Source organism: Dendroctonus ponderosae, unplaced genomic scaffold (genome assembly GCF_020466585.1).
Source record: "Dendroctonus ponderosae isolate FM_Combo_2020 unplaced genomic scaffold, Dpon_F_20191213v2 Dpon_F_20191213_11, whole genome shotgun sequence".
Lineage (NCBI taxonomy): Eukaryota > Metazoa > Arthropoda > Insecta > Coleoptera > Curculionidae > Dendroctonus > Dendroctonus ponderosae.
The window spans coordinates 2,551,802-2,577,340 of NW_026017213.1; the positions used below are offsets into that span (position 1 = coordinate 2,551,802).

General features: G+C 37.0%; 2 protein-coding genes across 9 annotated transcripts in view; one reads left to right on the forward strand and one right to left on the reverse strand.

Annotated features, from left to right (window-relative positions):
- LOC109540771 (GTPase-activating protein skywalker) overlaps positions 1-25,539 on the forward strand; it is a 44,199-nt gene that overhangs the window by 12,989 nt on the left and 5,671 nt on the right. For 2 of the 8 annotated variants that reach the window (XM_048662601.1, XM_048662602.1), the window contains exons 3-8: positions 5,053-5,177; positions 11,638-11,784; positions 12,785-12,943; positions 15,649-15,843; positions 19,131-19,220; positions 24,586-24,744. In XM_048662601.1, coding sequence (XP_048518558.1) covers positions 5,053-5,177; positions 11,638-11,784; positions 12,785-12,943; positions 15,649-15,843; positions 19,131-19,220; positions 24,586-24,744 — 875 coding nt within the window. Of the gene's footprint in view, positions 1-5,052; positions 5,178-11,637; positions 11,785-12,784; positions 12,944-15,648; positions 15,844-16,003; positions 16,058-16,749; positions 16,780-18,883; positions 18,971-19,130; positions 19,221-24,585; positions 24,745-25,539 lie in introns of all 8 variants that reach the window. The other 6 variants (XM_048662604.1, XM_048662608.1, XM_048662605.1 and 3 more) reach the window with 6 other exon arrangements.
- LOC109540772 (neural Wiskott-Aldrich syndrome protein) overlaps positions 21,232-25,539 on the reverse strand; it is a 26,944-nt gene continuing 22,636 nt past the window's right edge. The window contains exon 8 of the mRNA XM_019909233.2: positions 21,232-21,389. The gene's annotated coding sequence lies outside the window, so the exon portion shown is untranslated. The remainder of the gene's footprint in view (positions 21,390-25,539) is intronic.

The following is a 25,539-nucleotide window of genomic DNA, read 5'->3' on the forward strand; positions in this document are numbered from 1 at the left end:
CCATTTGTAACGGTCGATTAAAAGGTGATTTTTGCAATTCTAACCTTTAGTGTATGTACTTTTATGGTCGCGTTCAATTTTTTGTTCAATTTTGTCAACGATGTTGCTTAATTTTTAATGTATTAATGATCGTGTTTCTAGTCTTCCTTTCCTTCCAATCCAGGGAAAATTGTATAGTTTGAACCATTTTGATTGCAAAAATCGCTCGTTTACGTTCGTCGAGATTCGCTCTGTTTGCAAATCTCGTTCTTCTAGTCTTCTTCATGTTCTAACCCAAGCGTTTATGGGAACCCTGCACAGTTTAAACCCGATTTGTTTCCAATAATTGCTCGTTTAAGTTTTATTAGCTTCGCTCTGTTCGGGTATGGCCACGTTTTGTATGTTTCTTCTTCAATTATTTCAGCGATGCTGTAAAAGTTGAAATTTCTTTTTCAAAGAAACACAGTTTAAGCAAATTTTGCGTGCAGCAATCGCTCGTTTAAATTGATGGAGGTTTGTTTTGTTCGCGAATGTTCATCGTTTGATTTTGTAAGTTCAAGTTTGGTTTGAGTTATTTTTACAATTGTAACTGTGGTCACGTTCTAGAGTTTCAATTTTTTTAGTTATCATTCGTTTCGAGTTTTTGTGATCTTCTAAAGCAGTAAAAAATTTACAGTTTGAACCAATTTTGATTGCAACAATTGCTCGTTTACGTTCGCCGAGCTTTGCTTTGTCCCCGAACGTTGTTCGCGCTCTTCAACATCTTTTCTAATACTTCTTTACCGTCTGACCCAACGTTTATGCGAAGCTACACAATTCAAATTAGCTTTGATTGTAGCAATCGCTCGTGTAAGTTTGTTGAGCTTCGCTCTGTTCGCAAACGTTCAAAACTGCATCTGTTTAATGCGTTTCGAAGCCTTACAGCCAATCGCAAAGCTTGATTTGACGCCGATTAAGCGATCGAGTGTTCGAGTTTCGAAGTTCTAAGAAGTTCTAATCCGGGAAAAAGTGCACAAATGTGCTGCACTTTAATGACCAGAATTTAGTTTTCTGGCTCGTTTAAATTCGGCTTGATACGGTTTGAGCAGGTCGAAACCGGTCTCTGATGGGTGTTTCTAGTCTTATTTTCCTTCAAATCCAGGAAAAAGTGCACAGTTTGAACCATTTTGATTGGAAAAATCGTTCGTTTACGTTCGTCCAGATTCGCTTTGTTTGCGACTGTCGTTCTTCTAGTCTTCATGTTCTAACCCAAGCGTTTATAGGAACCCTGCACAGTTTAAACCAGATTTGTTTTCAACTATTGCTCGTTTAAGTTTTATGAGCTTTGCTCTGTTCGGGGATGTTTGGCCTCTCTCAGTATAGTCTTCTTTATCTTCTGACCCAAGCGTTTGAAAGCTGCTGTTTTCTGATTGCGTCTGTTTTGAGAATTGTTAAGCCATATAATTGATGGCCACGTTTTGTATGTTCCTTCTTCAATTATTTCAGCGATGCTGTGAAATTTTAAATTTTATTCATAGTCGCTCCTTTACGCTTCTTCAAAGCTACACAGTTTAAGCAAACTTTGCGTGTAGCAATCGCTCGTTTAAGTTGATGGAGGTTTGTTCTGTTCGCGAATGTTCATCGTTTGATTTTGTAAGTTCAAGTTTTGGTTTGAGTTATTTTTACAATTGTAACTGTGGTCACGTCCTAGAGTTTCAATTTTGTTTAGTTATCATTCGTTTCGAGTTTTTGTGACCTTCTAAAGCAGTAAAAAATTTACAGTTTGAAACGATTGCTCGTTTACGTTCGCCGAGCTTTCGCTTTGTTCCCGAACGTATGGCGCTCTTCAACATCTTTTCTAATACTTCTTCACCTTCTGACCCAACGTTTATGCGAAGCTACACAATTCAAATTAGCTTTGATTGTAGCAATCGCTCGTGTAAGTTTGTTGAGCGTCGCTCTGTTCGCAAATGTTTACAACTGCATCTGTTTAAGGCGTTTCGAAGCCTTACAGCCAATTGCAAAGCTTGATTTGAGGGCGATTAAGCGAGTTTTTGAAGTTCTAATCCGGGAAAAAGTGCACAAATGTGCTGCACTTTAATGACCAGTTTCTGAAGTTTTTAATTTTCTTTAATTGCAATAATTGTTCGTAGAAATTCGGCGAGCTTCGTTCTGGTCGTCAATGTGCTTGCCTTAAGACTAATTAAGAGTGATTTACAATTCGAATATTTTTGTTTTTTTGTCTTGTTTCACCCTATAGAAAATGTCATGAGTGGAAAAGCGCACACTAGTTCACGTTCTGTCTTTTTCTATCAGCAGAATTGGATTGAAGCAAACATGTCTCGGTGTGTTGCATTGAATGTAGATTTCAGTAAAGTAAATCCATGCCGATAAAATCGCGGGCGATTCATACTGTTTACTATCGATTTAGCCTGAAACTTTAATGTTTTTGAATCATTTTTAGCAAAACTGTGTGAAAAACAAAAAAGTGTTGTGTAATGGTAAATGTGTAAATGTTATATTTTTATTCGCTCTTTCCATGACAGCCTAAGGAAGGCCAAGAGAATCTATGATTAAAGAATGTGTTTTTCCGTTTTTTACAATCCGAATAATAAAATTAGCGCTGAAAATGTTCATTAAAATTTTTAGCCGTTCGATTAGGTGTCTCTAAATCTTTAGATTAACTCTTTGGAAACAATTGCAGCTTATTTAGTTTTCTGGCTCGTTTAATTTCGGCTTGATACGGTTTGAACAGGTCAAAACCAGTCTCTGATAGGCGACATTTCTCCAGATCAACGTTACGCGTGCTGATTTGTATTTTTTCCTCCGTAGGTCCCGTTATTGTTCACTTCATCGTCTACTGAGTTCGTTACTTTGCGGCAATCGCACAATTTCATCATCATCATTCTAAACACCACGAAATCACTGGTTTTGCTACGGAATTTAAGCACGTTTTCGGTCACTATCTCGAAGATTTGAACGCTTTTCCCCATGGAAAACAAGCCTTGAAACGTCCTAATCTCGCATATTGATCAGGTTTATGCCCTAATCCCGGGGTTTCATCGCTTCGCTACTTTTCCAGATTTTCCGTTCGGCAGGGGGCCTCTTATTAGAGCAGACGTGTTGACGTCACTGGATGTCTGAAAGGATGCGGAAATTGACCTTAATCAGCCTTTTTGGGGGCCTTTGTTGTCCTGATTTTGACCTGAAACTGCCCTTCACATTCAACTGAGCAATTTCAGTTAATTCAACTGGAATAATTGACGTTTTTTGTAGCGTTTTTATTGATAATTTCATATGTAGGACTGAGGTTGAACTAAGCTGGGAAAAATTATGTTTCTGGACGATTTTTATAAAACTTTCTACATGTTCTCAGTCAAATTTATTCTAAATACGCTGCAAATTTCAAATTGTTTTATGTTTTCGTTTCGATGATACAAAGACGGGAGCGCAGCTGAGTAAAAACGTGTTATTTGACCGATATTTACTAGGATGGAAAAAAATCAAGATGTTGGGTCATTTTGACGAAACTTTTTGCAGATTTAGAGTCAAGTATCGTCTAAACGTGGCAAATATTTTGAATTCCTATCTGCGTTTGTTTGCAAAATTCGAATTTTTAAACCAGAAGACTGCTAATTTTGAGTTTCATAAATAATCTGATTTTTATAACAAATCAGAATTTTTGGCGATTTATATATAATGTTTTGCATTTTTAGAGCAACATGTCTCCTAAAGAAGGTACGCATTTTAAAGAACTTCCTTTTGTTAGAAAGATGCGAATTTTTGACGAATAGAACGCAGTTGGGAAAAACGTCAGAAATGGGACCGATATTTACAAAGGGCAAAAACTCAAGGTTTCGGGCGATTTTCTTGAAACTTTCACAACCTTTTGGGTCAAGTATTTTCAAAATATGGTGAACATTTCGAGTTGTTGCTTCCTTTAGTTTGAGAGATACGACTTTTTAAAGCGGAAATCGCGGTGGGTCAAAGGGTCTAAAATGAGACCGACATTTATAAAGCCCAAAATACCTGAGGTTCTGGGCGATTTTGTTGAAACTTTCACAACCTTTAGGGTCAAGTGTTTTATAAAAATGGTGAATATTTGGATATGTCACGTGCCTCCGTTTGGGAGTTACGGATTTTCAAGGAGATGACGCGCAGCTGAGTAAAAATGTCCAAAATGAGACGATATTTATTAAGCTAGGAAAACTCAACATTTTATGTTATTTATATGAAACCTTCAGCATCTTTAGAGTCAAGTGTTTGCTAAAAATGGTAAGAATTTAAAATTGTCATTTAGTTTAGGAAGGAAGATGCGAATTTTCAAAGAAGAATGCGACGTTGAGTAAAAATAGCTGTAATGAGACGGGTATTTAATAATTTTGAAAAACATTTGAATTTCTTACGATTTTTCTAAAACTTGCAGAAATTTCCAGTAGAATTTCTTCTAAAGGTGGTGGTTTTTTCAAATTCCTATTTGCATTTGTTTAGAAGATGCGATTTTTAAAGAAAATTACGCAATTGGATGAAAACATTCATTATTAGACTCTCTCAGATTCAGATTAGACCCACATTTAACAAGCTGGCAAAAATAAAAAATTACTGGCCATTTTGTGGCTTTTTGTGGCCAATTTGTGCTTTGCTGTTCTGATTTTGACCTGAAACTACCCTTCACATTTAACTGAACAAATTCGATTAATTAAATTGCAATAATTGAAGCGTTTTGGTTTTTTTTTATAAGTTCAGATATAGGAGAAAATACTTGAGAACTTCGTTTGTAGAACAAAGGAAAAAGGTACTTGAACACTAGCAAGATAACGATGTTTTATGTTATTTAGGAATTTTTGTGGTTGATGTTGTCATATCAACAGGTTCTAGGTTCCAACGATCATCCATCAGGCTACTTTTAGTAGTTCCGAGCAATTCGCTATTTACTTCTTGGAGAATGTTCGGTTTTTTATTGAATAATCAGTATAAATCTGAATGTAAGGCTTGGCAAAGGCATAAATCCCAAACAACTTTCACGTTTATAATGATATATGAATGTTAATTCATCTAACAATCGATTGCTTAGTTTGGAATGTTTTGTTTCAGAGGAAGAAGCCTACCACTGTATGGCCAGCTTGGTTTCCTGCAAAGAAAAGACTTTTATAACGCAAACGAAACTTCTTTACGAAGTCACGTGGAAGACTGTGATGCAAATATGTAGGAAGCACGTGGTAAGTCTCAATCTGATCATTGCAATATAATCAGTCAATCCCCTGCCTGCCATTTTATTGGCATGGACCTACTGTACTAAATCGCTTATCCTTCAGTTGCATTGCTCAGACAATGACAGACAGAGTTTCCTCTCTCCGTCGGCGGCATTGGATTTAGGGCAATTGCCAGAAAGGTCCATGTCGATAAAATCACCGTCAAGTGAAAAATCAATTGCGGTTATTTTTTGATTAAAAAAACGGTCGGCAGTCGGGAGACAAGGCTTGATTGGTGCGGAGCCAGAGCAGAAAATGGGAATATTTTAATTTGCAGCATTACCATATTAAAGTCGAAAAGTGTTCCACCCATTTATCATCATTTAGATGCATTTTGTGTCAAGAACGGTAATTCCTTGCAAAGGAGGAAATCGTGGGCGGCTATCGTTGTCAAGGTCGCTCAGTTTGTTCTCTCGATCCGCATTTTTTCTTGGCACTGTAGCGCTTTTGTTTACCAAGAAAAAACATCCAGTTTCTGCACACTTATGAAGTCCTCAATGTGAGCGTTCGGTGCAGACAAGTCGCATGAATCAACGCCAAACAGCAGGGTTTCCGTTTAATATGCAAAAACTGTTCCTCTTAACCATTTGCAATGGAGTTCTTAATTGGGTAATTGTATTGGTCAGCTGCTTGCGGTTTCGCATTATGGTAAACATTTAATGGGTGTTGAAATTTGATGAGTTGATGAGATTTGGGGTTTGGTTCTGCAGTTTTTTATTTTTTTCAATTGACTGGCTGGAGGCAAAATTTCCATAAACCGTCATAAACAATCGCTGTTTTGCCTCGTGGGTTGTTTGCCGATTTATACATGATTCAGCCGCATTTATCATTGATTTGCCGATTTTAAGTAGCGCCAGTGCCATTCGACAACCAGCGATTTTAGTATTGTTAACCGAAATTTTCCCGAAGAAGAACGTGCAGTGATGGAGCATGATGAACAAATGCCCGTTTCGGCTGTGGGAGATTGAGGCGAATTGGTGCGGTTAAAATCGGGGCCGCAACAATAAAACGTTTGTTTTGTCGCGACCGGTCAATTTATAATAGAACATTATTGTAACTCATTAACCCATATAGTTCTAGCATGCGGTTGTGAGCAGTATTCTGTTACCTTTATGCATACTTAACGCTCATTACGAGACCCATAAAACCGCGTATAGTTGAACTACAAAGCCGAGCACATAATCGTTAAATCTATAATTAGTTCACGCGTCTATTCGGTTTCTATTGTTTTGATTCACTCATTTATCGGGTCGTCTAATTGGGCTTAATAATGAATGGGCACTAGGCTGAACTTAAATTTTTTCTCTTCTGAACGAACTTTCTCCCCGGGTGCAAAAAGGAATTGGACTTTTTCGTATTTGAGTTTTTTTAATTGAAAACAAAGTCTTATCACCTAATGGCGATTTTATTACAACTGAGTACAACAGTCCAAAAAAACGGTTATTTTTTCTCTAAAGCTACTTAATAAGCGAGCTTCTGAATGTTCTTGGATTCCGGAACAATTAGCCTCAACGGGAGCTCAAAATCGTTTATGCCGGAATTACACTACGCACTTTTCGCCGATTTTTTGCTCAATAAATCGGGCCAATTATTGAAGAAAAATTTCTCAGCCGTCATCGACTTCACCTGGATATTATGAGATATTTCTGTTTAGCATTGTGGCAGTTTTCGAAAGTTTTTCGTCAGAATTCGGCTTTAAATTATAAAATTGCCGATGTCTCGCTTATGATGGGTTTTTGCGAAAAAGTAACTACCAGAGTTTTTGTGCCCATTTGCCCCCTGGATCCAATGGCGTGCCCAAAAGTGAACCATCGTTTTTCATTTTGAAATGTTTTTCGGAAAACACGTTTTTGGACTCTTATTGAAAAGACTGGGGGAAACTCTCCATTAGGTGCTTTGGGACATGCCGGACCTTTTATCAAGAGCAACATTTTTGGAGATTTTTGGAGGAGGAGGAGGATTTTTCGAAGAAAATGGAGCATGAAAATTGCCCAAAATACTATGGTTTGATCCGCCGAATTTTTCGGCCAAAAACAAAAAATATATATTTTTCCTTCATACAGGCTCTTCCATACGTGCTAAAGTAGATTGGTTGGTTCGCAAAAAAATTCGTGAGTGGTCAAACGGGGAAGCAGACAAAAATTCTATAGGCTTTTATGCAAGATGAATCTTCAAACCTCCATAAAATCCTCAAATCGTCACACAATTGGCTCGTTTTCGCTTAATTGACGTTTTGCAGCTATTTATACATGTGTATTGCCAACTGTGCATAATCGATTTTGCTTTTGGAGATTTTTTTGTTTTTTTTTTAAATATACGTTTTTTAACTTTTGCCGAAAACCCTTTATGAAGAGGTTGTGAAAAAATTGCCATTTGGTGATTTGGGACATGCTGGACATTTTATCAATAGCAGCATTTTTTGATCCGAGGCTTCGTTTTCGAGCAAAAAATAAAAACGAAAAAAATTGTCAAAATCTTAAGGTAAAGTAAAAATAATTTTTTTTTTTTTTACCTCCCATACCCAAGACCAACACGTTCCATGTGGACGAAACACAAGCGAAAGTTAGTTGCTTTGTTCTGGAAAAATTTCTCAGATGAGTTAGAGAGGAAAAAGGAAAATTCTGCACAGTCTCTTAGGGGGACTCAAGCTTCAAATCTCTATAAAAAACCCAAAATTTCCATTATTTTTCTCGCAATTAATTGTTTTTTATTTTTATTATATATTTATTTCAACACATTTCTTGCCAATGGATTCTACAGGTGGGCCAAGAAAAACATCCCCATTTGAGCCCCATGTTGAGGAACTTTGCAAATCCAAAAACCTTCAGTAGTTCTTTCATATCTCACTTTAGGTAAAAAGTGAATACTGAACTTTTCGTACACTTTAACTGTAGAAATATAGAGTAAAATCACTCGAGCATTTTATAAAGAAAATAATAAAAAAACCATTTATGACAGAAAGCCGCGTTCTCCACTTCGAACTGCAAAGTTCGAATCAGGAATTTTTGGCCAATCTATACTAATTGAGACCGTAAGGAAAAGTCGATTAAAAGTAAGGAAAAACAATGAAAGAATGAAAGAACACACAGTATCGATGTGATGAAAAACCGTGTTTTTTTATGAAAAAATGGCAGTTCAAGTGAACCATTTTTGACCACCCCCAAAAGAGAGTATAAAAGAGAGTAAACAAAGAAACACCAATCAACAAAAACCAAGATAAATGAATGGAAATAAATAAAAGCATGATACACACATATAAGGCAGGCGTAAAAACAAACCAAGCAGTTCTGTATGGCAGAATTGATCAATTCTGCAATGGAAAAACACGAATAATCAATGCGCTGGTACCATACTTTGGCTACGTGCAGGCCAATTTCTGTTTCAAGGCAAGGAACTTTTGGGCAGGTGGCTGATAATTATTAACATTCTGCTCCAATTTGTCCATGTATTATTTATCTCGGGTAATTGTTGACTTAAACAACTTGTACAGAGTGGTGCTACTTGTTTTTATCACTTGGCATAATTCATATCTAAAAATGGACGTATGTAGGCATCAATGGGCATTAAGCTTCTCATTGCTGTTCTTTTCTTGCACAAGGAGAAAAAAACGGCCGGATAACTTTGATTAATTAATAAAACATTACAATATGACTAGAGTGTTTGTTTGAGGCGAGTTCACTGACTCAGCATTATTATCAAATATTACGAAAGACGTCGTAATCTATCAATGAGCTCTTTTGAATATGCTTCACATTAAAGAACGATAGTTTTTGTTTAGTTCAAAAATTTTTTGGAGTTTGTTTTAGGTTTTGCTGTTGTTTAATATTGTTATCATTATTGTTTTCAATCGTAAGGAGGACGTTCAAACCAAATGAGACCAGTTTATAAAATTTCCATTGATTTTTTACAATTTGCTTTAAAATCTGGTGTTTTACTAGTGCCCGGTTATAACAAAATAAATGCTGATTTTAGAATATGCTCAATTTAATTGAGTGCGCAAAATTTCAGTTTCGCAAAAATTTTCGGGTTTAAAAATCGATTTCCACCTCGGGCCCGGTTGCCTTTGAAAAGTCAAGAAAGGTAATCAGAGGAATGGAACGTAAAAGAAATTTTGGATTTGGATAAAAATAGCTCAAATTATTGAGTGTTCAAAATTTCAGTTTCACAGGAATTTTCGCTGATTCTTGAGAATTTTTTTAGAATTGAAATTCTGCTTTCTACACAATGTGCGGTTCTCTTTCAAAATTCATAAAATGAAATCGAGAGCACGCAAAGAAAAACATTTTGGTTTTTGTAGAAGAGGCTCTAATTATTAAGAGTGCAAATTTTTTGTTTTACTGGAAATTTCGTTGATTTTTGAGAATTTGTCCCAATTTGCGTAAAAAATTGCTGTTTTCGTTGTGCACGGTTATCTTTGAAAATGCAAAAATATACTCAGAGGCAGGGAATCAAAAATAAATTTTGGATATGGATATAAAATGTTTGAATTACTGAGTGTTCAAAATTTCAGTTTTACAGCAATTTTCGCTGATTTTTGAGAATTTTTTATATTATTTTCTTTGAAAAACTGCTTTCTACACAATGCGCGGTTCTCTTTGAAAATTTATAAAATTGAATCAAAGACACGCAAAAGGGAAAATTTGATTTTCGTAGAAGATGCTATTAAGAGTGCAAATTTTTTGTTTTGCAGGTTGATTTTTGAAAATTTGTCCCAATTTGCGTAAAAAATTGCTGTTTTCGTTGTGCACTGTTATCTTTGAAAATGCAAAAATATACTCAGAGGCAGAGAATGAAAAATACATTTTGGATTTGGATATAAAATGCTTGAATTACTGAGTGTTCAAAATTTCAGTTTTACAGCAGGCTCTAATTTTTTGTTTTGCCGGAATTTTCGTTGATTTTTGCGAATTTTTCCCAATTTGCTTTAAAAATTGCTGTTTTTGTTGTGCCCGGTTATGTTTGAAAATGCAAAAATATACTCAGAAGTAGGGAATAAAAAAAAAATTTTGGATTTGGATATAAAATGCTCGAATTACTGAGTGTTAAAAATTTCAGTTTCACAGCCATTTTCGCTGATTTTTGAAAATTGATTACATTATTTTCTTTGAAAAACTGCTTTCTACACAATGCGCGGTTCTCTTTGAACATTCATCAAATGGAATCAAAGACTCGAAGAAAAGGAAAATTTGATTCTCGTAGAAGAGGCTCTAATTATTAAGAGTGCAAATTTTTTGTTTTGCCGGAATTTTCGTTGATTTTTGAGAAGTTTCTGAATTTGCATTAAAAAGTGCTGTTTTTGTTGTGCACGGTTACCTTTGAAAATGCAAAAATATACTCAGAGGCAGGGAATGAAAAAAAAATTTTGGATTTGGATATAAAATGCTCGAATTATTAAGTGTTCAAAATTTCAGTTTCACAGCAATTTTCGCTGATTTCTGAGAATTTTTTACATTATGTTGTTTGAAAAACTCCTTTCTACTCAATGCGCGGTGGTCTTTGAAAATTTATAAAATGGAATCAAAGACACGCAAAAAAGAAAAATTTGATTTTCGTAGAAGCGGCGCTAATTACTAAGAGTGCAGATTTTTTGTGTTGCCGGAATTTTCGTTGATTTTTGAGAAGTTTTTCAATTTGCGTTAAAAATTGCTGTTTTCGTTGTGCACGGTTATCTTTGAAAATGCAAAAATATACTCAGAGGCAGGAAATGAAAAATAAATTTTGGATTTGGAGATAAAATGCTCGAATTATTAAGTGTTGAAGATTTCAGTTTCACAGCAACTTTCGCTGATTTCTGAGAATTTTTTACATTATGTTCTTTGAAAAACTGCTTTCTACACAATGCGCGGTGGTCTTTGAAAATTTATAAAATGGAATCAAAGACACGCAAAAAAGGAAAATTTGATTTTCGTAGAAGAGGTGCTAATTATTAAGAGTGCAGATTTTTTGTGTTACCGGAATTTTCGTTGATTTTTGAGAAGTTTCTCAATTTGCATTAAAAAGTGCTGTTTTTGTTGTGCACGGTTACCTTTGAAAATGCAAAAATATACTCAGAGGCAGGGAATGAAAAATAAATTTTGGATTTGGAGATAAAATGCTCGAATTATTCTGGATGTTGGCTCTGGCTGTGGCTGTTTGATAAGTTCTCGCCCGATCTGGATGGAACCGTCTGTTTGGACTAAGAACAAACGGAGAAAGAAACTCCAAAAATTTTCCAATTTTATGATAAAAGTATTGAAGCCATTGCGCGTCGAAGAACTGTGTTTGTGAAAAGTTTTCCAATGAGCACGTGTACATTTTTTTTGGTTTGCAAGATATTCCAACATGAAATTTCCTGCTTTGAAATCGCACTCAAAAGCGTGCCCTCAATGTTCTTTGGGCTGGTAAAGTGGCACCTCATTGGTCTCTAAGCTAGCGACATTTGTTCCAGAAAGGCGCAGCCGTGCACCTGCAGCGCCACTGTAGCTCAGGACGCGCTGAGCGCGTCTACATGGACTGGATCTGGTGGATCTTCCAGGGGCTTCCATTTCAGCATCTGGTGCGAATCATGGACTGCTACTTCCACGAGGGCGTTAAAGTAAGTCCACATTTACAAGCTCCCATACAAAAATGCTCCCAACATGTTTAGTACTCGGAGGAAGATCAGCAGATCCAAGCTGGTCAATAGAAGGAGTGATTGCAAATGTTCAGGGGGCGCAGCCCTTTAGGTTGGCCCCAGCAACAATCACTGTCCCTTCCATTGGCCAGCAGGAGGTCCAGATCTATCACCGATCGATCATGATTGGGACCAGTTTTTTGTTTAAGTGCCGGTGTTAGAAATGTTAGATTCTGTAAAGTAACAAATTAAACCGAGTGTTTAAAAATTGGTATCATTTTTTAACGGGCAGCTGGGGCTTACTTGGAGAGAACGCAAATAAAAAAAAGTTTTATGCAAAATTAGAACGGCAACCATGCATCCAGCTATTTGTTGATAAACCGGTCGTCATCACATCGAATTTGTGGTTGTGTTCGCAATTGTGCTCTTCAAAACTTTAAATTGATGACAATTTTTCATACTTTCAACTGTTTTTGATTGAATTGAATTGAGTAAATTTCTTTTTAGCTCGATGAAATGCTGATTTTCTTCAGTTTTTCGACTTTTTACCAGAAAACTGTTCTTTAACGCCAAGCTGCGATCGTCGAAATTTATATAAATGTTCTAGTTTCGAGGGTTTTTTCTGCAGGCCGCTCAGAGCATGACTTTGGCGTTTTTTTTTTAAATTGGATGGCAACAGGATCATTAATCGATGTTCACTTCGAAGAAATCCAGCATTGTTTACTTAGCTTTTTAATTTCTGTATACGTCGGGCGCTACTTTCGACAGCGCGAGCTTTTAAAAGTCCTCCGCAAAAAACACCGTAAACACTGCCGGTTTATTTTTCCTGTGCCTCCTGTTTATGTTTCAACTTTATTTTAAGGATTCCGAGTTTGAGGCAATTTATTGTAAATGTTCGCTGCTTCGCTTTCATTGGCGTGCACGCCGCCACACTAATCCCAAAACTGTTTTAATTATATGCACTATTTTTATGTTCCTGCAGGTACTCTATAGGACTGCAATGGCCATTCTGCTGCTCTTCCACAAGCACTCGTCGGCCAACTCGTCCGAGTGGTCGGCCGAGATTCAAAAAAATGGCGTTGATTTGGCTTTGAACAAGTTCTGTCGGGAAATGCCCGTTACACCGCAAAAAGTATTAAAGGTACGCACTTATATTATTGTATTTTTTAAGTATTTATACAGGGTGATTGAGAAAAGTGATCCATAAAAGGTGTAAAAGGGCAGTTCTTTAGTAAACACTTGTTTAAAGGAGGGCGTGCAAGGAATAATTGTGGCATTGAAGGACATTTTTAGCAGAATGTTTGTATAATAAGTGTGCAAAAGTATAGCTGATGCGGGCTGCTGATTGATTTTCCAGACACTTTCTCACTTTCCCTTGTAAAAGTGTTACGGTATATCCACTTTTTGGTCTTGCAACAACATTTTTCCTATTGGATCGATTTTCAAAATTATGAACTTATGTTGAAACGGAAACTTTGTAGTCGACAAATTTGGCTCTGTAATATTTATTTTCTTGGGCCGCTTATAGTGGAATGAGAAAATGGCGCAAATATTTAAATAGAAAGCGGAATTTGCGTTGATTTTTTAGATGTTTGGACAATGCACTCGGTTTGTGCTCGATTATCTTTAAAAATTCATAAAATGCAATCAAGGGCAGGTACAGAAAAATAAATTTTAGATTTTGATAGATGAAGAGCGAATTGTTGAGGTTGCAAAACTTTTGTTTTGCAGGAATTTTCGTTGAGTTTTGAGAATTTTACACAATTTACTTAAAAAAATGTTATCTTAATACTGCGCGGTTCTCGTTAAAGGTCTATAAAATGTAATCAAGGGCAGGCAAATAAAAATCAATTTTATATTTTCTTTTTCGAAAGCGGAATTTCAGTTTCGGAGAAAAATCAATTGATTTTTAGAATTTTCCACAATTACCTTTGAAACATGCTCATTTCTTAATATTTTTGGACGTTCACAAAATGTAATCAAGAAGAACCCAAGAAAAATAAATGTAAGTAGAAGGTGCTCGAACTATTAAAGATGTAAAACATCAGTCTTCCAGAAATTGTCGCTAATTTTTGACAATTTTTCACAATTTTGTTTAAAATCTGATCTTATAATAGTGCGCTGTTGTCTTCAAAAAATCATAAACTCATCCAAGTCAAGTAATGAAAAGGATATTTTGGATTTTCTTAGCAAGGACCTTCAGTAGTAAGTATTCAGGGTGCAAGATTTCAGTTTTGCAGGAATTTCCGTGGGTGTTTGAGAATTTTTTAGTTTGCTTTAAAAACTGCCGTCTTAATGCTGCGCGGCTGTGTATAAAAATGTATAAAATGCAATCAAGGACTGATAAAGAAAAACAAATTTTGGATTTTCATAGAAGAAACTCGAATTGTTCAGACTGTTAAATATCAGTTTTGCCGGACTTTTCGTTGATTTTCGACAATTTTTCACAGTTCACCTTAAAAACTGCCGTCTTAATAGTGCGCGGATGTTTTTATAAAATCATCACATGTTCAGGTAAAGAACAATCCTTTTTTGGATTTTAATAAAAAAGGTGCGACTTTTAGGAGTTCAAAGTTTTAATTTTGCAGAAATTTTTTAAAATTAATTTAAAAAAATGCTATATTAGTAGTGATTGGCTGTTTTTGTTTTGTAAACTGTTATCAAGGGCAGGCAGAGATGAGAAATTTTGCATTTTTGTAGAAGAGGCTTCAGGTTTTAAGGGTATAAAAAATCAGCTTTGCGGCAATTTTCGTTGATTTTTGAGAATTTATCAAACGGCCAAAAGCAGAGCGATAGTTTCAAGGCCTACAGTGGGCAGTTTCAATCCCAAAACTACTGCATTCACGGGATTGTAATTTTCTTGCCACTCTGTATAGGACAGTGGGATTCAATTTTTCTTGTTTCTCCAATTCTAAGCAGAAATGTGTACTTGCTTGCAACCGGAATAAGCAGCCGTTTTCGAGATATCCGATTTTAAACAGTGTGAAACAGTGGATTTGTTGAACTTTTTTCAGTGCCTTTTCAACTTGAAGTTTTATTAAAAAACAGCCAAACTTTTGATCTTATTGACTTTTTTCCCGAATATACTTCAGGGTGTTGTGTATAGGTTGCCCAAGGTTCAACTCTCTAGTAGATGAGGTTTAGATGTAGTAATTTTTCTACTTGATCTTGTTAAAATTAAAATTAGGGATTTTGGTGGATTTTCACTTTTTTTTTTCCCCCAATGAAGCCTTCTAGCGAGAAAAGTGATTCTTCGAAAAATATGCAACATTTCAACAGGTAGACGGTGGTAATAGTTCCAACGTCCCAATTAAAGTAGTTTTTGCAAAAACAGCAAAAACGTGGTTTCCGAAAAAAAATCTCCGGAACTAAAATCGACAGAAAAATCGTAAAAAATATGTAAGACCCTGTGCAAAATTTTCGGGTTTTCCCTTCTGGCTGGAACGGGGATTTTTTGCGGAAACAAACCGACCTACTAGAGCATGTATTTTGTCCATATGATCACCTTGTAAAGAAACATTTTCCAAAAAAAACGAAAAGTTTTCCCCAAAAATGTATAGGATAATTTTGGTCGATTTTCACATTTTTTTTTTCTTCCAAACGAAGCGTGCTAGCAGAAAAAGTGATTCTTTATAAAATGTTGTACGTTTCAAGATCTAACCGGTAATACAATTTTCAAAGCTTCAACATAAGTGGTTTTTAAAAAAATGCAGAAATTAGCCTAAGTTTGCTTAGTGAAAATTAGGGGACGCAAGCAGAACTCCCGCCGTTCTTTCCGGCGCAATGTCTAGAAAAATTCGCATTTTGCTGGCAAATTAGTGGATTTTTGTGTATTTTCTGTTTCAGATGGCTTTCGGAATAAGAGGCCTCAGCTCGTCGTACATCTCGCGAGTGTTTATCAAGACTGAGATGTTGCTGAAGAGCCGTCAAGTGATGCACGGGTCCAAACAGCTGGTTCGATCCAGATCGAGCGAAAATTTGCCAAACAGCCAGAGCCAGAACAACATCCAGATGGTCTCTCACACGTTGACCATCAGAGAGGTAAATTTTCTCGCATTTTTTCATTGACCATTAATTATGAAAATAGTGACCGTTAATTAATTAATTAAGTATGTGGTGCAACTGATCTGATGATGATTTGAGTGTCCTCATAGTTCTTCTCGCTCTCTATCGCCTAAAAATCAACCTGTCCTTCTTTCAGGAGGATAAACGAAAGAAAGCCATGCACACTATTCATTATATTTCGAATCTTTTTGTAAGTTTCCACTAGTTGATCAGTTTGAGAGTGCGTTTGCGGACTTTGTTTGCTTTAACCATTTTACAAGAGCCTACTAGCGGTTAATTGATGACTCCTAAAAACAAGGGCGTGTTATTTGAATTTTTTTTTCACCCTGTATATTGGAGAATAATCAGGAGGAGGAGCTATTTAAGGAAAAACTTCAATTTTTTTTTAAAGTGTTCTTAAATTTATTTCAATGCAATTATGTCCCCCTATTATCCAGTTCTTCCAGTGTAAATAGGCTTTGAAGTTCCTCTATTAGTCCATTTGTCTAACCATTGGTTTGTGTGTGTGTGTGTTGAATGGTTTTTGCAATTGCCTCTTAAATAGTCCAGTCTTTCTGGGCTATGTGACTGTAGTCTTGTCGTTGGGTTTGGTATTGTATAGCGTGTGTTGATTATTTAGATAACACTTAACACGGTTTAAGGATTATTTATGTGACAGCACTGTGTTAAAATTAACAAGTTACTACGTTTTGTTTACTCACGCCCGTCATGGTGTTCTTGAAAAATTTCGGTATGTTTTTTAAGTCCCAAAATGTAGTAAATTTGCTGAAAATATTGCGTCAAAAAATATTTTTGAAAGCGCACGTTTTTTTGACGTAGTATAAGACCAACGAAAACTAGCCAAAGATATTTTTTGAAACGTGTATATTGTTGATTTTTCAGAAAATGTCGGAAGAAGTGTACAATGACATGGTATTGTATTAGTTTTATTTTCTATTTGAAATGCATTTGCGTTTGTTCTCGTCTCTTCATGTGCATTTTGTTCGATTAATCCCCCCGTTTAACTCTCACTATTGATTGTGCAGTTTTAGTTCGAGATTGCACGTGATCTTAGTTACTAACCACTTTAACCTGCTGTTTTTGCAGGCATTTTCTAACTAACTTTTCTTCTTTACATCAAATAGCCGCTCAAACGCCAAACATTGTAACTAAGACCACAGCAAATCATCATCACTTCCATCAAGTGACTAAACTGTTCCATTGCATGTGATTGGTCCCGATAAATTAACAAATATCCGTTGAAATTCACAGTTTCAATATCGATGTACGATCATTTTCATAATAACCATCTCATTGTCATTTCTGGCTTGCGTGTGTCCTCATAGGTGTTGATAGTCTCGGGTTTCCGCCAATCGAATAGCGGATTAAACACTTTGGAAGCGAAAAAACGCACTGTTCTAATGAATAAACGCGTCAAGCAAAGCAAAATACATACTGCCCACAGTACTCTTAGAGTACGTCACATAGTTAAACATAGAGGGTGCTGTAAGGTTCTGAGCAGTAGTAGGCAAATGCAAGGTTTTTTTATATGTTCCACTTGTCAGTTGGACAGTGACAGTTGGTAAAGATTTTTGGTCGAAGTTGATAGGAATTTGGCCCGGAGGAGAGAAAGAGTTGTGTTGGCAAACGAAACCACAGGCTCAGCTCTGACGATGTCAGCCATGCGTGCTAGCGAAACATCGACGTCAATCAACCGAAATTTCCTCAAATTACTTTAGACTTACATGACTGGAACCAGTTGCTTGTCACCCAGCGCCATCTAGGCGACCGGTTGGCCGTAACCGAGCAATGAAGTCTATTCAAAACGCGAAACTATAGACAGTTGGAGTAGTTGGGTGCGCGCAAGCCGAGAAGAGCGCGAAAATTGATTATTTGAATAAATCGGATGTTGTTGAATCGGGGTTTTTGACTGAAATTTCACATCAAGCAGCCTTGAGTCATCGAGCTCTTCATTAGTATGCGACCGAGCTCAGATTCATTGTTTTGGTCATTTTTATGCCGGTACGCTTCAGTTCGCCGAAGGCTGATGGCAAGGCCTTCTTTGTTAATTTTTACTTCCTGGCCTGGAAGTTGCAACATTGGCTTCTTGATACAAGACGCTTTTTTGATTCTCTCACTAAATGGATCAGCTTCATTTGAGCGAAACTAGTCCCAAAGGCATTTAGCCGGCGATTAAAATGATGAACCTCGTGCTGTTCTAGACAAAGCCTAGTAATTTCATAATTATGGTGATCAACTCGACAATAGTCAATTAATGGTTGACCTTTTTCTTGTCCATCCGACGTAGATCTTGTTGGAAAACACGTCCATTCGACCGATTCCTTTCTCTTTCTGGTCCACATCCAAAGACGCAACCAGCCAATAATCTGGAGTTGTTGATGTCGACTGGTGAAGAATACTTAATGTGGACATTTGTTTTTAATTTTTTTAGTGCGATGCTTCGGTTAGAGCTTAATCGTGCTCCCAACAGTTTCATATTTTATGTGATCGATAATATTGCATGTAAAACGGCAATTTTTTCAAGTGAAAACTCACGCCACCTCGACTGATCAATAGCCCAGTTTATACGCAGAAGTTATCGCACGGTTTTTTCCCCCGGTCCAGAGTCCTTCGGGACTCGCGCCTAGTGGCAAATTTGGGGCAAATGGTCGAATATCCCAAGGTAAACTTCAGAGTTTGTTGGAAAAAAATAGGAGTTTATTAAAAAATTTATTTAAAAAATAAGACATTTTTCTGGAGCAATTTATTAGGTGCATAAGGATGGCAAATCGCAAGCGATTAGTCCTCATTACAGCTTAGACTCCCATAAATCACGCCCATTGAATTCCCTGTCATTTAGTGAATGTGGTAATTTGCTCCTACGGGCAGCAGCGGCCATACGGAATGTTAAACGAAAAGCGAAATTATTGGTAACTGCATGTTGTGTTGATGTTGGAAGCTGCGCTGTTGTGCGTTTAACTTGTTTACGCAGCGCATAACCGTGTGTGCGTTTGCCTTTTTTCCTGCTGCTGCGCAGGGAGCGCATTCGCCGGAGCCGCGCACGCTCTCCATGGGCGTCTACCCGATCCAGAATGTGGATTCGCGCATCCTCGACCCGCAGGATGTAAGTTTATTGATGTTGTGCCACTATTCACCTAGATTTACCCTCGTAGAGCTTAGTGCATAGATAGCCAATCCAGAGCCAATTCAAGCCCAGCAAGGGATGCGATTGGTTCTGGATTTTTGTACTTTTCTTCACTCATCCAATTTCGTTCTTATTTCAGACGCCCTCCTACCTAAACCTTGCCAAATGGTTCCCGTTTTCCCATCCAATTTTCCATGATAAGGCGTTGCACCAAAGGGCTCGAAAAATGGTATTTTTATGCAGGGTGATTGGAAATCGGCCTCATTCCTCTCGGGGACTTCTTTGGGAGAAAAAAATAGAGGAATGTCGTCACTTTTGAGTCAACCTGTATTTAGAGCACACTGACTACTAAACTCTAATCAGTTTGGTTTTTTTCCAATCGGGTTCCCCAAAAAAGTAGTTTAAATATCTACATTTTAATGCGTATGTACACTCCTTAGGTACATGATTTTTGCCTGTGTCCCATGCATCCGTTTATACATTCCGTACGTCCGCCGCCGGACGAACTGACAGATCTCCAACCAATAGAAACACTTTCGTATCATCGTACCATCGTATAAACGGATGCATGGGACACAGGCTTTATTCGCAATTTATCACTTAGCTGTTTCTTTGCCAGCCGAAAAATTGCGCTTATTTCCTGCGGTTTGGTTTTGCCACCGCGACGTTTTTAAGCACATTTCACACTCGCTTTGCATTTCCTAGGTTAGAACGGTTTAGATAGAAAAGCGCTCGTTTAACTCTATTTAAGAAGGAAATCTGTTTGGCCTTTTGTTTAATTAGAGTACGAAAACTCTGCATGTTTGCATGCGCCAGAGGCGCCCCGTTTCTCTTCTAGGGGTATAAAAACTAGAAATCTACAGGGTTTTCAACATTTCCAACGAATTTATTATAGTCTTCTGGCAGGACACTGCAGAACGTTGTTTTAGGTCCAGTTTGAGACACTGAGTACAAAAAGGTACAGGGCGTAGCAAAAAAACGGCGACTGATTTCCCTAAGTCGTGATCGGTCAAGTTGGCAGCCGGCCGAGCAGGCAAACGCTCCCGATTTATGTACTGGCGAGTTTTTCGGATTATTTTATAAGCGGCGTAATTCAGTGGAGCAGCGCTTTCCGGTTCGGGTGCCAAAAATTCGCCGCACGAAAATAAACAAACGAAAATAACAAACATGGCAAAGCGCGGACACCGCGTGACTTTCGAAATTTTTTCCTAAGCGCTCGAGTTTTAAAAACCTGACCAATCGGCGCGTCCTGAATCGCCTTCGGCTTACGCTCTTTGTTTCTGGGGTTTCCCGAGTTTATCCCCTTTGCGTGGTTTGGCTGTTTTCTGCGCTGTTGCCTGAACTTTTTCCTGTTCTACAGCACGCCGCGGTAGATGATCTAATCAAAGTCTAAAAATAGGGGTTCATTTTTCTCACTGCGCCAGGTGACACCGGGATTTTTTAAAAGTTGACTAGCTCAAGCCCCTCCAGGTGTTTATCCCGTTGTTTTCCTCATTATTTTGTCTTTAAAAATATCCCGGTTTTATGGCACGATAAAGTATTTATATGAGCGTAAATCATTCCAAGTGGCCTGTAAATGTTCGCAGCCATTAGGAATGTTTAGGATTATTGATCAGAAAATGGGCAAATAGGTAGAGGACGGGAAAAAAGAGAATCCGCTCGGTTTGTCCATGTTAATAATTTACCGTTCGCAATGTTTAACGTCCGTTAGCTGCCCGCTTGTGTATGTGATCAAACATGCCGGATGGAAACAATCAAGACAATTTTTATCATTTGATAAGTTCGCCTGCCGCAATAAACACTAATGACCACTTTAATTTAATTTGGAAAAGAAGTCGAGTCAGTAAAGGTGATTTTTTCGCCGATTTTTGGAGCGTTTCGGCGATTTGTTAACCGTCATCAGACGGTATTTTACCTTGAATTTTTTGCAAATTTTGCAGGACGAGACCCAAAGCCACCTTTGTCTGTTTAAACAACGCGTTTATTTCACATTGCGCTAGAATGGATTAAATTCGCTGTTAATTTTGCTGATTGGTTGATTTTTTCGCATTTTTTGTCAGTTTCGGATACAAGTGCAGCCCCTGAAGAAAATCTGAATTAAATGTAAATTTTACAAGCAAAAGCACATTTTCAGGTCATTCTAATCCGGGTTATAAAGCTGGCCAACGGTCGGGAACGTTGTCGATTTTATTAAAAGTTTGTAATTTTCGTTCTTCTTTGCCTAAAAACAATGAGTAAGCTGCCAAACGAAAGATCTTTTATTAAAGTTACAGACGATTAGAAACTAAAGCGAGTGTATAAACAACGCATTATTAACAAGTAAAAAATCCACTAAACCCTAGTGTTCCAGACATCCATAGAATGCGAAGCGGTGTGGAAGCGACTGCGCCATTTGGACCTAAAATCACACAAATTTATCAAAAAACTGAAATATCAGGTTTTCTCATCTACACTTTTCCGCGCTTAAAATGGTAAAATCTAAATTTGAAAAGTTTCTCTAGAAGAGCTACATATAAATGTGTTGTGCAAAAGTTTCTTTATAAAGATTGCTGAATAATCTGTGGTTTTCATAATACAAAATAGAATAAATAGCATTATAGAATAAAAAAATTCGTTAAAATTGCTATTTTCCAACAATCCTCAAAGAAGCACAAGTCTGGAGGCCGTGGTGGCCACCTTATAAAAGACCTGTAGAGTAGGCCTGGGTAACTCAGTGAATTTTCAAGAGTTGGCGCAGTTCCGTTGCTGGGAAAACGGTACTTATACAAATTAAGAATTTTTTAAAAGTTGACATTCCAGTCTCGGGTCTGGTAAAGCTTTAATCCGCTTCAATAAATGGGTTATAACTCATTAACGCAAAAAGTGGCAATAACTCAAAAGCGCAACTCAACACAGTGATATAGGCCTGGGTAACACTGTGTTGAGTTGCGCTATTGAATTGTTGGCGCTCTCTGAGCTAACGAGCTATAACTCATCCGTTAATGAGTTATAAGCCATTTATTAAAGCTTTACTAAACCCGAGATTGGAATTTTCATCTAAAAAAAGGTCATCAACATTATTTCTGAGTAACGTTTTACTACTTTGTTCAAACAACTAAAAAAAGTCATCTAGATTTTCCCTGCAACAGAACTGAGCCCAAAGAAAGTTGACCAGTTTTCTTGTAAAATCGATCTTTGTTTTTAACATAAAATATTCAGTATGCCAGTCTTTTATAATAAAACGTTAGGAAAAACGAGGTTTTTCTGTTTAGAGACAGTGTTTAGAAATATTGACCTAAAAGTGAAGAAACCCTAGTTTCCAACAGTTTTACAAATAAATGATTATACACTTTCGCTATTTCAGTTTTTTTAAAGTTTTCCAAATATTTCTGCAAATCGGTTAAGGGGATAAGTGTTCCTATAAAATTTATCTTATAGTTTTTCACAGAAAATACCTTAAGATTGCCAGTATTTCAAGTAAAACTAAAAAATAATGCGATTTTTGCGTAGAAAGCATTACTTAATAGAAACTTTGTGAAAACTGGAATGACCTGAAAATTTAAAGAAACTTTAGAAATATCCAGAGCGATGAGGGCGGCGAATTTTCCAAATAATATTTTCCAAACTTTTGCTCTCTGGTCGTTTTTTCAAGATTTAACCTTAATATTTTTCGGTAAAAAACTGAATACAATTATTTGGTTTTTGTGTCAAATTCGAAGCTGAAAAGGGTTTTCTAAAGTTCCCTGCAAACCGATGAATGAGGCGAATTTTCTAGCAAACTTAGTTTTACTATTTTTGGCTGAAAAGTCGGAAATTATCAGAAAATAATGGTTTTTTTGGTTAATTTTTCGATTAAAAACTTTTAGGTTTGTGATCAGTTTGGGAGAAAACCTTTATGGTTTTCGGGGCTTTTGGAATTTTTCGCTTAAAACACCTCCAGATCGTCAGTATTTTTAACTGAAGCTCTACAAAATAGAGCGTTTTTGAGTAGAAAGTGAAACAAAAAACATTAAGTTAAAACTAAAAAACCACATTTTTTTCTTATAAACAAGTTGTAAACTTTCGCTTATTCTGTTCGTTTTTTGATAGAAAATTATAAGTGAAACTTTAGAAAATTGAGCATTTAGAAGAAAGAGTAACTCGGTTAAAACGGGAAAATTCTGAAATTTTGAAGACATTCTAAAAATTATCTTAATCAATGCCCCTTAAAATAGACCTTTAAACAAGTAAAAAAAGTCATCAACATGTTCCCTGCGACGGAACTGAGTTACTGCGCCGGTGCGTTGGGTTGGCGCACCAAGCCATTTGCGTAGCACTGCGCCAACTCCTAAAAATTCCCTGAGTTACCCAGGCCTACATTTAAGTGTTATCCATGTAAACGTTTCACAATGTAACAGCCGCAAATCTCAAATTCAAGGCGATAAAAAAATTAATACGACGCCTAGAGAAGTTTTCTCTTCAATAAAGGAACCTTTTGCATAAAACATTTTTCTTTACCTCTTCTAACTGAGAAAATATAGACATTTTGACAAACTTTTGATTTTTCAAAAAAAGCACATGACTATTTATTTCACTTTGAAAGCGTCGACATGTTGTACACCCGGTACTTAAGAACACAGGGAATTTGTATGTTAGTATGTCGCATCAATACAACGTCTCAGCGCCATTTATGATACAGTGATCCAAAGTGTTATCTATGGTGTTGCGCCGTGAGACGCGAGGTGTCAACGCATTGACGCACAGAGCGGCACCAACACAAAAGCGCCACATCACACAGTGTTACCCAAGCCTACCCTGTACATTGCATTCGATTTACAAACATCCGAGTTAGGGCTGATAATAAGCATATTATTTCAGTAAATTGGTGGAAACCATACAAATGGGAAGGGAATTTGAGGAAAATGTCTTATGATGGGTTGTACACTGTGTCCAAAATACGAAGGTAAACCAGAAAAAATTGCGGAATAATAATCAAACTAATAATAAGGCATTTCAAAACATTTGTTATGAATTTTCGTTTCCAGGTAAATTCGTATCAGAGTTTGTAATGCACCATTTTATTAGCCTGAATAATTGATCTTTTAATCTGTTTTCAAACTCTGTCCAAGGTGGGCAATTAAATGGCCAATAAAATGACGCTTTAAACCCTTTGATACGAAATTTCGCGTCCGACTTATTTGGAAACGGCCTATAATTTAATTTGTTTTAACTGTTCAAAAAATCGAGCTCATTCTCCAATCAAGCAACCTAAAGCCTGCTAAGTCGCATTGCCTGCAGCAACATTTACGTGCTTAGCCGCAGTAAAAAACACATTCAATGGATACAAATTTATTGTTGTTTTACGGCTGATAAAGGCCGAAATTAAATGGCAATTTATTGCATTGTTTTGCTTGTTGTTTGACGCCTGTTGCCTGCTAGCATGTGCATGCCGAACTAGCATTGAAAACTTGGATTAAAGTCCACTCAGTTTTCCCCCGGAAAAAATTGCCCGCTAAAGCCCGGTACGGGGTGCAAATGATAAAAATGTGTTCAGTCAACTCAAGGCCCAAAGTACCGGACTTTATACCCGCATAGGAACCAAATTGAAGTCGATAGATTAAGGTTCTCCTTTGTAGCTTCTCACCCTTTGGTCATGGCTGCCGGTGCGGATCACCATGTATCAGCCCATTCTTCTCTACACAACTGAAGAACACGGATGTTCGCTCACCACTTTTTACGTCAGGGTTGAACAGCACGAGCCCACTCTTCTGATGATCAAAACTTGCAACAATGAGGTACGTTTTTCATTTTTCAACGCATGTTTATGGTTTAGGGATTTTTTCGGAATTGTTTAATGAAACTGGGTGAAAATCGCTAAAAGTTAGCGAAAACCGCATTGCGATATCTTTATCCGTGCGCCATTTAAAGCAGAAAATGTTAAACGCGTCATTTTGTTATTGCGGGATATTTGATGCGTTTAGTTTTAGCATTTTTTCTTTCAATCGAGATGGAAATGAAGAAATCGCAATGCGAGTTTCGCTAGAATTAAAGCATATTCAATCGCATAGCGATGGCAAGTGTTTGTCCCGCTGAGGAAAGTTTGCGTTTAAGCTCAAATGGAGAACGGATGAAGATATCGCAATGCGGTTTTACAAAAATGTTGACAATTTCAATCACAGTGATGCGATATCTTCAACTTGCTGCGTTTAACCTTTTCTTCTTTAAATCGAAATCGGATGAAGAAATCGCATTGCGGTTTTTACGAAAATTAAGGGAATTTCCATCGGAAAACGCTGTCAATTCTTTCTCCCGCTATGGAAAGTTTGCGTTTAACATTTCCTTCTGTAAAGCAAGATCGAGTGCAAAAATCGCATTGCGGTTTTTACGAAAATTAAGTCAATTCCCATCGCAAAACGATGTCAATTTTTTCTCCCGCTATGGAAAATTTGCGTTTAACATTTTCTTATTTAAATCGAGATCGGCTAAAGAAATCGCATTGCGGTTTTTACGAAAATTAAGGGAATTTCCATCGGAAAACGCTGTCAATTCTTTCTCCCGCTATGGAAAGTTTGCGTTTAACATTTCCTTCT